This window comes from Phytophthora parasitica (genome assembly GCF_000247585.1).
Source record: "Phytophthora parasitica INRA-310 unplaced genomic scaffold supercont2.35, whole genome shotgun sequence".
NCBI lineage: Eukaryota > Oomycota > Peronosporomycetes > Peronosporales > Peronosporaceae > Phytophthora > Phytophthora nicotianae.
The window spans coordinates 419,988-433,379 of NW_008649021.1; the positions used below are offsets into that span (position 1 = coordinate 419,988).

At 50.7% G+C, this 13,392-nt stretch overlaps 6 protein-coding genes across 6 annotated transcripts; all 6 read left to right on the forward strand.

Annotated features, from left to right (window-relative positions):
• Nucleotides 1-118: 118 nt before the first annotated feature.
• PPTG_23323 (hypothetical protein) lies at nt 119-3,020 on the forward strand (the record flags this gene model as incomplete). Its single annotated transcript, XM_008909871.1, has 6 exons — nt 119-739; nt 805-1,314; nt 1,377-1,521; nt 1,588-1,745; nt 1,818-2,584; nt 2,672-3,020. The coding sequence occupies 6 exons, from the start codon at nt 119-121 to the stop codon at nt 3,018-3,020; spliced, it is 2,550 nt and encodes an 849-aa protein (XP_008908119.1).
• Nucleotides 3,021-3,406: 386 nt separating this feature from the next.
• On the forward strand, nt 3,407-3,592 carry PPTG_23324 (hypothetical protein; the record flags this gene model as incomplete). The annotated part of the gene is made up of 1 exon (XM_008909872.1): nt 3,407-3,592. One exon carries the CDS (start codon nt 3,407-3,409, stop codon nt 3,590-3,592), a length of 186 nt encoding a protein of 61 aa, XP_008908120.1.
• A 3,070-nt stretch (nt 3,593-6,662) lies between these two features.
• PPTG_23325 (hypothetical protein) lies at nt 6,663-6,959 on the forward strand (the record flags this gene model as incomplete). The annotated part of the gene is made up of 1 exon (XM_008909873.1): nt 6,663-6,959. One exon carries the CDS (start codon nt 6,663-6,665, stop codon nt 6,957-6,959), a length of 297 nt encoding a protein of 98 aa, XP_008908121.1.
• Nucleotides 6,960-8,191: 1,232 nt separating this feature from the next.
• PPTG_23326 (hypothetical protein) lies at nt 8,192-8,485 on the forward strand (the record flags this gene model as incomplete). The annotated part of the gene is made up of 1 exon (XM_008909874.1): nt 8,192-8,485. One exon carries the CDS (start codon nt 8,192-8,194, stop codon nt 8,483-8,485), a length of 294 nt encoding a protein of 97 aa, XP_008908122.1.
• A 44-nt stretch (nt 8,486-8,529) lies between these two features.
• On the forward strand, nt 8,530-9,014 carry PPTG_23327 (hypothetical protein; the record flags this gene model as incomplete). The annotated part of the gene is made up of 3 exons (XM_008909875.1): nt 8,530-8,630; nt 8,689-8,770; nt 8,856-9,014. The coding sequence occupies 3 exons, from the start codon at nt 8,530-8,532 to the stop codon at nt 9,012-9,014; spliced, it is 342 nt and encodes a 113-aa protein (XP_008908123.1).
• Nucleotides 9,015-12,097: 3,083 nt separating this feature from the next.
• PPTG_23328 (hypothetical protein) lies at nt 12,098-12,208 on the forward strand (the record flags this gene model as incomplete). Its single annotated transcript, XM_008909876.1, has 1 exon — nt 12,098-12,208. The coding sequence occupies one exon, from the start codon at nt 12,098-12,100 to the stop codon at nt 12,206-12,208; it is 111 nt and encodes a 36-aa protein (XP_008908124.1).
• Between the last annotated feature and the right edge of the window lie 1,184 nt (nt 12,209-13,392).

A 13,392-nucleotide genomic window follows, 5' to 3' on the forward strand; every position in this document is an offset into this window, starting at 1 on the left:
GATCTTGGACGTTTATCAGCACTGGACGAACCAAACTCTGCCAGTGGAGAGAGCAAACTCGTTACATGGTGGTGATACATGGACCATTTGTGAAGATCGACAATAAACCTCAACGACAATGGCTCGAACAAAAAATGTGCAGCGCTCGATCTCCGTTACAAGAGCATTGGCTGAGCAGCCCGAGGCGAAAGAGCCCGCGGAGACAGCAAGGACGAAAAAAACGACAAAAACGCCCGTGACGAATTTGCCCGCGACAGAGAATGTATCCCTGGTGGAGAAGATGATGGCACCGGCATCGGAGAGTCCGGTAAAACAAGAAATGAACGACGACGAACTGTCAGCGACGCGTGTGGAAACTACCGCGGGAACGCAGACAACGTCGGCAGCAACGACGATAACGACTTCGGTGATGACCCCGACAATTACCCAACCCACGCTTCTCATAGCAGCAGGATCGATGGCGTCAAGGGCTCGCAGCCAAGCCTCAGCTGGAACGTCGGACCAGCCGGCGGCACATGCATCAACGCAGCAAGCGACCGTGACGACGGGCACGACGGCAACGTTACTCAGCGCGCTACAGCGCATTATGACGACAGTGAATCGTCTGGAGACGAGAATGAACGACGTTGAACCGGCTCAGGCTCCAACGCAAGAACGGCAACCAATGGCGCCGGTGGCACCCCAGTCAACGCTACCCATGTCGACTACGACGAGGAGCCCGGAGACGGCTGAAGCTGGAGTCACGACCAGCGTTAACCGAAGAACCGGGGCTGTAGAAGCGCGATAACTTTATCGGGAAGACAGGCAACTGAGGCAGTGACGCCGACGTTAACCAATTTGGCAGTGGACGTACCAACGCAGAACGTAGTTACGGACTTGGAACTACAGTTGGTTGCATTGCTGACAACCATCAACACGGCGAATCTGACCGCGGCAACAGTGGCCAAACCGCGAACAGCAGCACGTGCCAGACGCACAGTACCTCCGGGACCTGGTGATGGCGATGATGGTGGTGGAGTTAGTAGTGACGATAGTGACTACAGTAGACGCAGCGACGACAGTGACAGCTCCAGTGACGATGACCACCGAAGACGACGACGCCAACAACGAAAACGTGGACGACGAGACTTGTGTGACCGGCGACGACACCGCCACCGGATGAAGAAGAACGTTAAAGAGCTTGATTTGCAGCCTTTCAAGCCGCAGGTGGGTGGAATACGGATTGAAACGTGGATAGCGAAGATGGATTTAGCTGTCCAAGGTGCACGGATATCTGGCCGAGGTGGTTGGAGCGAAAAGGAGCTTTATTACGTGGTTGGTAATAAACTACAAGACAATGCGGTTAAGTTGTGGGTTCAGTGCCATACGGAACTCAGCGAAGACGACAAACGGGGGCGAAGTTGAAGGACGCTCTTCTCCGGCGGTATGGAGAACGACTAGATCTCGCTCAGGCGGAATGCAGAGTGATGCAGCGGACCATGATGCCTGGAGAAACGTTCGCTGACTTAGCAGCAGGACTCCGTGATACAGCTGGTCAGAACCGAGTATAAGAGGAAACCCTGTTGGGCCTGTTTTATCGTGGACTAGACAAAACTACCCGGCAGCTGGTCAAGTTGGAACCGGCGCCAACCACACTGGTTGAAGCTGTCGACAAGGCGATGAAGATAGATGACTCGAGCTACAACGTAGCCCTCGGCATGATCAACAACAACCAAGCGTGGGTCATGAATGCAGCACAGACGGCGGTATGAATGGACGGTACGAAGGGCGCGATGCAAGCGATTTCTGGTATCGGCAGTATACGGGCTGATGACTAGGACGATGAGGACATGGAAGGAGAGAGCCGTGTGTACTTCACGAACCCACAAGGCATCTTTGATAAGAACACCAACGTATGGGTGGCGCCAGGGGGGAGAACATGGAACCGAATGTACTGGCGATTGAATAAGAAGAGTCGTGGTCGACAGCGAAGGACGGCAGCTCAAGACCAGCGGGCAATGAATACGCGGTACTCCGCCAGACCGGACAAGAAGGTAAAAGCTCTGATGGTAAAGGCAGATGAAGACGCGAGCAGCAACGAGGAATCAAAAGTTCCATCGTCGCCACCACAGAAGAAGAATCGAAACGCACGTGTACGACAGACGAAGGCACCCGACAAGCCACTAGGGTCCAAGCCGCCTAACTCGGAACGGCCCGGCGGCAGGCGGCAATGTGAGGAAAAGTGTTTTGCGTGTGGGAATCTGGTCACTTCGCTAGGGACTGCACTGACCCCGCAGCGAAGTCCCGGAACGAGGCTTATCTCGCAGAACGCAAGGCTCGGTAAACGACAGTCGGGCGAAGTCGGGGGAAGACTGCATCCGGCGCCGCCGCAAGATCCCCGAGAGACGGCGACGAATACCACCGACGCGATGGTGACAAGTGACGGTGACGACAGGTACCGTGCAACGCCGGCAGAGACGCTCCAAGAGCTGTTGGTGGTGGGCGGCACGCGTGTGAAGACAACGGCGGGGAGTCCGATGGACGCCGCTGTCGCGAGAGAGTTGGCAGAGACATGCACGGATCCGCACAGCGACGTGAACGGCGAGTGCGTGTAGCACGGGGCTACCAGTAGTGACGTGATGATGATGAAGGCGGCCATTGATGCGGAGATGACAACCCGTGATGATTGGAGGGCGAAGAGGTACGTGGAGACCGTGAGACCGGCGATGAAAGCTCTGCGTTATCCAGGTGCCGACGGCCGAGATGGAGAACGACGAGAACGACTACATGCAGCTGAGGAAGGCGGCGTGCTAACGTTTGAGGAAGATGATGTGTTGATGTCTGAGGAAGGCGGCGCACGGACGTCTGAATATGGAGGCGTGCCAGTGACTGAGGAAGGGGGCATGAAGAAGATGGAGAAGAATAACAAGGCACTAGAAACAGTAGCCAACACGTTGCTGACAATAGCGCCGGTTGTGAAAACGGCAACGGAATTCATGCCACTGACCACGACGGTCCCAGTGATGACCACGCCTTCATGAACCACGCGGGCGACGGTGACGGCATCAAGTGAGGATGTAAAGGAGACTAAGATGACTACGGGGTGCACCATGAAGCTGGACAACCATCCAGTGCCAGATCGTGCTCATGTGGCTGTAGGCTAGCCAGGAAGCAGGCGAAACGTGACGCCAAGCGGCAGCGCGTGGAATGTGCTGTGAGACGCGCGACGGTTATGCCGGTGAACGACGATGTAGTGGTTCGTGCGGTGGTCGGGCTAGAATATGAAAAGCGAGTTCGGAGAGAACGACAAACTGATGAAGCGTGAATTGAACTGGAAGAACGAAAACAACGACGATGGACGGAGACGCAAAATCAGGACCAATGAAACTCGCAAAGTGCACGAGTTAGTTTGGTACAACGACATGGAATGGCCGCAGTGAACGTGGCCAGGGGCTCCTGTGTGCAGGCTGACGACGGTTTACCGACGGCAGTCATGGAGTTGGACGGCGAGAAGTACGATATCAAGTGGGATAGTTGTGCCAGATATTCTGTAGCGGGGACAGACTGGATGGAACGTGGAGAGCGAGTGCGGGGACCAGTCCCAGTGGACTAAGTAGAAGGTGCGGGGGCTTCCTTCTCGATGTAGTCGGAGTTTGGGCATTCGATATGCGCAACGTGTACGGGCAGGTGGTGCGAATCACGGTATGAATTATCGAGGGCTGTACAAGTGAGTTCTTATTGAGAGTCGACTTCACGAAGGAACACAAAGCAAACATGGATTTTGACAAGAACGAAATTCGCTATTATGAGAAGGAGCGGTTAGTGGTTGTTCCGTTCCGGACGGAGGATAAAAAGAACGAAGAGACGAAGGTTGCTGTGGTCAGACTGGCTCGGTGTGCCAAGCTGACGCGAAACGCGGTGACACCAGTGACGATCATGGTTGCTGCTCCTGATGGAGAGACGGCTATTTTCGTACCAACACGTAGAGTGGGGCTGTCATGCTAGCGACCACCGTGACGAAGGTCGTTGGCGGCAAAGCACTCATCCCGGCAACTAACATCAGAGGCGACCGCTCAAAGCTTCCCAGCAAAAAGGAGTTGGGAGTGTGGGTGCCGTTTACGAAGGATATGCAGATGTTGGAATTGAATGGAGAACTGGAGCCCGACAGAGTCGATGAGTATCTCGAGAACCTCACAGATACTAAGACGCCCCTGAACAATGGACATGAAGTGCGAATTAGAGAAGAAAACGCTATGACACGTGCGTTAGTACTCAAATTACTCAGGGCCTATAGGATAGTGTCTACCATCACCGGATATTGTCCACCGATGACTTCGCTAGACATACAGTACCACATTAACACCGGCGATACCGCACCGATAATGCTGAAAAGGAGACGTCAGGCTCAAACCGAGGACACTGTTATTGAAGATAACGTCGCTAAGATGCTGCAAGCAGGCGTCATAGAAGAATGAGATGGCGCTTGGAGGTTTCCTGTCGTACTCGTACGCAAGAAAGATGGTGAAATAAGAATTTATATTGAATACCGAGCTCTGGACAAGGTGACGAAGCGTGATGTATATCCGTTGCCCCGTATTGATGAAACCCTAGAAGCTATACGTGGTGCCCAACTGTTCACAACACTTGACCTACGTTCAGGCTATTGGCAGATCGGGGTAGCTCACGAAGATCGTGATAAAACAGGTTTCACCACAAAGCACGGATTATATCGGTTTAAACGCATGCCGTTTGGGTTATTGAACACTCCGTCGACTTTTCAGCGAATGATGAATGGCATCTTGCGTGGACTAACATGGACGACTTGTTTAGTTAACCTAAATGACAGTGATCTTTACGCGAGGTGGAATTGAACGCCACATTGTACAACTAGCTACGGTACTTCAACGACTATCTTCGGCCGGTTCGACGCTCAAATTGAAGAAGTGTCTATTTGCTACTCGTACGATAGAATACCTTGGTCATGAACTGACTAGCGACGGTGTACGACCTGTAGAACGCTTGATTTCGGTGGTAGAAGGGTTTTCACGCCGACGTGATCCCGTGGAAGTAAAACGCTTTGTGCATTTGGTATATCGCAAATTCATAGAAGCCTTCGGCTCCATAATGGCACCCATGACGCGGCTACTGAAGAAAGACTGTCAATGGGAATGGGCTGAAGAGCAGCAGTTTGCATTTGAGCGCATGAAGGCAATGTTGACGACGAAGCCCTTGCTCGTCTACCCGGACTTCACGTTGCGTTTCCGATTAGTAACAGATGCACGTAAGGTAGGGCTTGGTGCCTGTTTGATGCAAGGGCGAGGCTGGCAGCCGATCACATGCGCAAGTAAGGTGAACAACAGTGCGGAGAGCAACTACTCAATTACCAAACTAGAGTGCCTATCGGTCGTATGCTCCGTTAAGCTATTCAGACCCTACTTGTACGGTAGGAGATTCGATGTTGTCACGGATCACGCAGCACTGAAATGGCTGATGACCCTCCTAATTTGGCTGGAAGACTACATAGGTTGTCGTTAACCTTACAAAAATACGAATTTGAGATTTTATACCGTCCAGGAGCAACTAACGTCGTCGCTGACACGCTCTCCCGAGCACCTACAGCGATTACGGCGACGGTATTGGCGATAACAAATGGCGCACGAGAATTACGAGTCACACGTTCGGAAACGGAGTCGAAAACAGAAGACGACGAGCTACCCACGGACGTCGTCATACAAGACGCCGAATTGGAGGCAAGGAGGATGGTAACGACGGCGCCATGTACGACGAGGATGGTACCAATGTAACGGACGGTGGCGACGTACGGGCGAACGGCGGTAAACGTGTTCGCTAGGGGAGCAATGAATACGACAAAGACAGCGAAGCACGACGATGAACCCAAGTCAAGCTCACAGTCAGTGCCCATGCAGGTACAGACGCGGTTGGCAAAGAACGCGAGGAAGCAGCGGCGGGAACGGCCAAAGCAGCAACAGCGACTTCGGCGGCGGCGCACATGACGACGTTGAATGGCGCCGATGATGACACGACGATGAACGGTGAAGTTCCGGTGATAACGACGGCGACGGTACTGCCGCCGGAATCGCAGGACTCGCATCACGATCACAACGGATCTAGTGGCGAGCGGGAGGACGTGGCCCCGGTCAACACGCGTAATTCCGACGGGTAGTGAGCGTGAGGGCGTGACCCCGACCTAGAAGAATGATGATCCGGGCGGCAGCGAGCGTGAAGGCGTGGTCTCGACCCAGACGAATGATGATACGGACGGCGGCGAGCGTGAAGGCGTGGCCGCGACCGCGAACGACCAAAAGCTGGATGAACGTAACGACGGCGTTACTCCTGACACGATGATAAAGTCCGATCACACCAACGAAGCGTACAACACGGTGATGCCAACCGTGACGGTGCACACTCCAACCGTGGCGGTCACACCGGCGTTTCCCGAAGCTCCACTGATGAGGAAAACGAGGCGAAGATCCCGAACGCCACGAATGGCTGCACAGTAACGACCGAACACGCGAGCATCAACCCGAGCGGAAAAGCCCGTGAAGCAGACGAACGACGAACGGCGGCTCTAGAGTTTTCGCATCCAGACCATGGTGTCACGACGAACCGAAACTACAACGGCAGCGACGCCGACGAAACTATGAACGACGAGCGAGGCGACAATGCGGCACCACGAGAACCTAGAGCGACACGTAACATGGGTAAAACTGCTAGTGAGCGTGGTGATGGACGACAAGCAGGCGGGAGACGTGAAACCCACTGAGAATGCATCTGAATCTACGACGATTAGCACGAGAACAACCACCAGCTCGACTACAGGTCCGACGCTAACCGGGTGCACAGTCACCGACAAGACAGTAAGAAGAACGTCGACCGGCGTCCAGCTGAACAACACGAAGGTGAAGACCAAGACGAATGGGACACCAGAGACACGACGACGCAACGCCCAGGTAACATGATGATTTCGACAACGGTTGCACTGGATAAGTTTGACGACGACATAGTACAAACGGAGGAACTAACGCTGCAGCTCACGGACCAAGAGATTGTGACCGCACAGCAGCGAAGTTGACTCGTGCAAGCAATGGTGGAGTCTGGTGGCTACAAAGGAATGAAAGTGCAACGTATAATTGGGTTAGATGTGATTGAAACTACACGAGGACGACGAGTAGTTTTACCACCGCCCTTCTGGTCGATTATATTCAAGGAGATACACGGATCGATTTGGGCAGACATCTACGCGGACCCCATACTTACGGACGGATCGCGCAAATGTACTGGTGGCCAAGAATGCGGAAGCCGAAAAGCACGACCTCGAGAGGTGATACCGCCACTACGGAGCCTGCGAGGAGATGACGTTGGAGACCGATGGGCGCTAGACGTGTCTGGACCCTTTCCAAATGCTGATGGAGGTGAACGTTACGTCATCGAGGCCCTTGAATATGTAAAACGATATGCAGTTGCACGGAGTGTCGTACAGCACACAGCTGAACGAGAAGCAACCTTCTTGTTGGAGGACGTGGTGCTGAAGTGCGGAGCCTTCCGTGAACTATTGACGGATGGTGCGCCAGAAATGACGGGACGAGTAATAGAGCAGTTAGTCGCATTGCTACAAGCGAAGCAAACGAATCTGGTCCCTTATCGACCGCAGCTGATGGGACTGGTGGAGCTCTTCCACAGAACGTGGAAACACTGCGTTTCAACATTCATGGCAGACGAACGTCAAAACGACTGGTGTGATTGGGTGCAATGCGCGGTGTTCGCGTACATCTCCGCTCAACACTCGACAGTGGCTTTGTGCCACAACGAATTGATGATGGGTCGGAGACTGAGACCTCCGAATGAACTATTGCGAGGAACAGAGCTTACCGAAGCTGGTGATTTAATGGATTACCATCGCCGATTGATGGCAGCGATGAAACCAGGGCGTGAATGTACAGAGCGTGCAAGACAGAAGAAACAAGAGCGTCAAGCCTACTACTACGATTGCAAAGTCAAACAACGACGAACGCTTGAACCAGATGATCGCGTTTGGGTCTACAACCCGCCAAGATGACCAAAGGCAACCAAATTCATTCACGAATGGATGGGTCCGATGAAACTGATCGAATCCGCTGGATATGAAAACTACGTGCTAAAACGAGAAGATAAGAGCGGCCAACCAGAGCTAATAATAGCTCATTCGTCATTCATGGTGATCCATCACTCGACAACATCTCTACTACAACGTGCGGTTCACGACATCAACGAACAACTCGAACATGAAGATTTCAGCACACGGGCAGTCGATGACGAGACGACAAGAGCGCTTGTACTTGCAACAATGACAGACAATAATGGAGGAACGTCAAAGACGACTCGAAAACGACAACGAATTGCAACGAACGACGAGAACGATAAGAGCTTTGCACTGGTGGAACTCCTGAGACGAAGACGACAAACAAAGCTGGACAGTACATACTGGAGCACGAGCGGCGACCTCTAAGTTCTGGATGAACACGAGCAACCCAAGGAGGTCGATGGGCGACGATGGACGGTAGGGAGAAAGCCTGTTGGATTGATCGAAACGAATACGAGAAGCTGCATCGAAGTGGCCGGGTCGTGGAAGACCCGGATATTGAGGAAGTCGTGTAACAGGGTGACGGTCGCGCCACTTTGCCAGACGGCTGACGAGAGATCAACGGACAGGAACGACGGAGAAATGAGGAACCGCAACGACTGGTGGCTCGACGGCGAAGAGTCGCACACGAAAGATCGCACGGAACGAACGGTCAAGAGCGGCCGACAAAAAGATCCAAGCGACTGGTGAGTGAGGCGGCGAGATCGCCAAGATCACTTCGAAATTTGCGGGCGAGGCGACGGACGCTAAGGGAACTTCGGAATTTGCTGGCAAGGCGCCGGACCTTAAGGAGACTTTGAAATCTGCTGGCGAGGCGACGGACGCCACGGCGACTTCGAAATCTATTGACGACGACGAACGAGAACTGGGCTTCCGCACATCGAGCGAAAGTTGACGAACGATAGACGAATGAACTGGTCTCCGGTGGTGCGACGGCATTGCTGGACGACTACGAGGAACTGCGAACGGCGGTGACCAAAGTGTGCAGCGGCTGAGAACGGGCGACGAGTGGACGGACAGGGGAACGCCCCGAGTCTGGCTGAGTGTGGGGCGCTGTCAACGGAAAGGTCGAGCACCTGCATTCAGGCGGGCGACGCCGAAAACTTGGACGGACGAAGGCAGCAACCGTACACCGAGGAAGCAGTCGTAAGTAGTTTGGTATTGATTGTTAGTTTGAACGTAAATAAAATAGGTGGTACAGCCAGTCGGGCTCACACCGGCGCGGGAGACAGAGTTGTCGACCGACGGCCATCCGGATCTTGGACGTTTATCAGCACTGGACGAACCAAACTCTGCGAGTGTAGTTAACAAACTGGTTACAGAGAGATACCGTCTGACGATTTAGATACACCTCAGAAGAAAGCAACACTATCTGAGTGGTCAATCATGATGAGGCACATCATGAAAGGAATTAAAGCACGCTTGGGCTCTTCAATGCCTACAGTCGTCGATGAACCCCACGCTATCAAGTTGTTTAACATAGGATATGAGGTACTTCGACTAAAGCCGAGCAAACGAAAGCGTAGAACAGGATAGCTGAAGTTGTCAACAGTACTCAGACTCGTCCGACAAAATTGCCAAGATCAGGAAAGAGACCACCAACCAACTTCCAAATCACGAAAACGGCCATGACGCACAAGCGATGGTGTTCACTCTGCTCGCGACGACGTAGTAGAAGCACCCAAACAAGTAAACAGTATTTGAATCTTGGCAATACATGATTAAGCTTTTGATTAAGTTTTTTCAACCAATCACATCACATCACCATACCGTCGCAGAATGCCTCTTACGTTTTCTCAAGTCAATTCATTGATTTATTATTGTTTCCAACTGCGGTTAAGCGCAATGATTTGCTAAAATATTGAAAGAGGGCTACAGTTGTGTATTGCAATGTACCCGCTCAAAGAAGGGTACATTGGAAACGACAGCCTGAAGATGGTAAAGGCATCAAATGTGGAGTATTATTCCCCGGATACAATTGAATATAATTACTGCTATCCCAGAAAAAAATATATATATATAGTACTGTAGTACTTCACTTGATATTTTTTTTTGGAGAGAGTAGAAGACTGTAATATAAGAAATAAATCGAAACGAACCCACCTTATTCTATTGCGTCTTTCCCAAAGTGTCCTTGAGCTAGGGCGCTACGCAGGGTGGCTGTAGGCACCCAAGAAACTTGTCCAGCTTGGACTGATTCCACTTCTTGTACAGGTCTTTTGGCTCATCCCGCTTCAGTAGTGCGTTTCCGAACTTCTTGTATGTCCGTACTCTTGGATCAAGTTTGTCCATTACACTTGAGACCATCATCGAATCCTTCACGTCCTCCAACCCTTTGTTCTTCCTCAACCATTCTATTACTCTCTCGCCTGCCGATTTCAATGATTTAAGTTGTCTCTCTTCCCCTTCAGCGTCGTGAGACCTCAATCGCCGTTTCTGGTTGTCACTATCCAGCAACGAATTCGATGGTACGCCTTCGGGATGCACTAGTTTCGGGAGTGTTAATGCACTTGAACTCGTCTCCGCCGACAAGGCACCACACATTACAAAGGTAATGACTTGTATGATGAGCAGCGCAAAACGGAAGCGCATATTCAATTTCAGGATGGCAGGACTCAAATAACAGTATAACGAAGCTTCTGTGGAGGAACAATGAAAATGTGAAATGTGCGGACGGGGAATCGCGACGGTATACATGTACGTACATGCTATGTTCGTGAGAGTCAGTTGAAAACATCTTTGTACATTGTGCAGCTTCCACTGCAAATGGGTGATCTCTACAGTATCGTCTTCCTAACCATCTAGGGGTCTTGCCATATATTATAAAGGCAATAGAGGTTGACAGTAACGGTAAGGGTAAGAGATGAAGAGGATACCACAAATTTTAAAAGGATATAGCGGTTAACGAGGAGAAGTGGTAGAAGTGATAGATTTGTACAAATGTACAAATGGCGCAGTGAACAGAGCCTAAGATTATCTTAGGCTCTGTTCGCCACTGCACTGTGCGCCATCTGTACGTATCCATCCATACCTATACTACACTAGTTATTCTTATCTTGCATGTAGTAAGATAACAAAAGTGGTCAGGTTGTGGAGTATATCCCAGAAAAAGCACACGGTCTTTGTACTTATATCCAGCTCAAGATCATCACGTGCTGGTAGATAGCGTACGTAATCTGCACGTACGGCAAATTGCACAAGGTTTCGATGAAAACACACTGCTGATGTTCCTAAACAATCTTACAAGGAAGGCTCCACGTAGAACTTGCACTTAAGTAATCTTCCTTTCTTCCGCGCACAGCAGCCACAACGCGATTGTAAACGTCATGCTTGGAATTTCCAACCCGAAAATTCGCTACTAGTATTATAAATATATCCAGTCCCATTAAAGCCTTGTTTATGAACCTGTTTAATAAATGAAGATGTAGTAGATTGTGGCAAGCGTCGCTACAATGTACCTAGTGTACATGCCATGTAATCAATGATAGCGCTACTTCTGTTGGAAGAGCCAGCTTGAAGAGATCTGATCATTCACTTTTCAATTCCACAACACCTTGTCTTAGGGAAGACGTTCCTTACTACATGTGTGCTGGAAACCAGAAACGGCGATTGAGGTCCCACGACGCTGAAGGGGAAAGAGATAACTTATATCATTGAAATCGGCGAACGAGAGAGCAATAGAATGGTGGACACTGTAACGCATCTGCGTTATATTTTTTTGCCTACGGTAAGATATAGGTAAGACTTTTTCTACTCGGAGTATGTGTTTATGGGGTTGCTGTTTACGGGTTTATGGCACGTTCTATCGAAACGATTACAGGCGCATGTCTGTAAGCATTGGGTCATTCCTGAAAACTCAATTTGATCGTATCAAATGACGGCCAAAACGAGGCTGTGATATTGGTCGTACCAAATGCTATGCATCCTGAAAACACAGTTTGCTCATTTGAAAATCTACGACATACGCCAACATCCACAATGGGCGCTACAGCTATCGTGCTTCTTGCTGCCCTTCAACGTCGTAACGTGGCCACTAGAATAAGAGCTCCCGTGCTCCTGGGTCTCCTCCGTGAGTGGTGCCTGATGTAACCTGGAGGGGGTTAGCTGCGTGAGCGGAATTTGGGGGTGTTTACCGCCGTCCTTAAGAGCTTGAAATCTCCAGCAAGCTTGAGGTGATGGCCTTCATAATCAATTCAAGAAATATTCACCACGTTGCGTGTGTTTGCAGCATAGTACGTCGTACCATTATGTCGGGGGTGGCAACCACCCCTACTAGAATTCCTTCCTTGAGGCAAAATAGTATGAAAGCGCAGCTGCCATCGTTTTTATGCATGCTTTAGTTCGACCAAAATGGGGTTTGAGTTTTCAGGAACTGCCCATTATCTCCTGCGTTCACAAAAACTAGGATATTTCAGAATGATGGTCAAATCGTCTAGCCATTTTGCCGTACTAAACCGGCAGCAGGTCACGGGTCATTTCGTCAAAAACATCGCGATCGTGCCCTCTGTGGCTAGATTTTGCATTGCACTGGTTAGATACACTATCATCTAAGTCATCGGCCTTGTAGAGTTCTGCCGATGAGTGCATATTTACCGACAATACACTTGCAGCCAGCACCTTTGCTGCATGAGGCCGTTCTCCTTGTATAATGGCCCTTTAAAACTGCAGTAGGGTGGAACGGCGTGTCTTGGCATATAAGCTACTCTAGTGCATGCTTTGGATGCCGTAGCTACAATTGCGCGAGCGTGGCGGTCGAAAATTATGGGGATAGCTGACAGGAGAGTCTTATGGGGCCGAACCTAATGCGAATAATATTTATATAACATGCGGTAAAAAAAGGGTATGTACGGAATGCCCACGTTTCAAGCGTTTAATTGGATCAACCCAGACGCAAATCGGAAAAGTATGGGCTAATCTTATACTGTGGTTTTTGATCAAATGCCCCTGTTTTTTTGTGAACACAAATTGGTGGAGGACGTACTGTCTGCACCATTGGTGCTAAACATGATTGACTTTTTCATTTAACCAACCGTTAGAAAGATGTTACACGCACCGAGGTCCAGCACAAATAACGAGTCGTAATTCAAGTCATAGCTCAGATCAAGGTAGTTCATATAAACCAATCCGCATGGAAACACGAGTATTATAGTTACTAGTAAAGAGCATCTCGGTCACTTTGGTCCGTCGAGTTGCTTAGGGGGCAACACCCCAATGTGGCACTGCCACCTCCGGACGACGTCCCCCCGCTTTAGTTCGGTTTGGTTAAAAAAAAA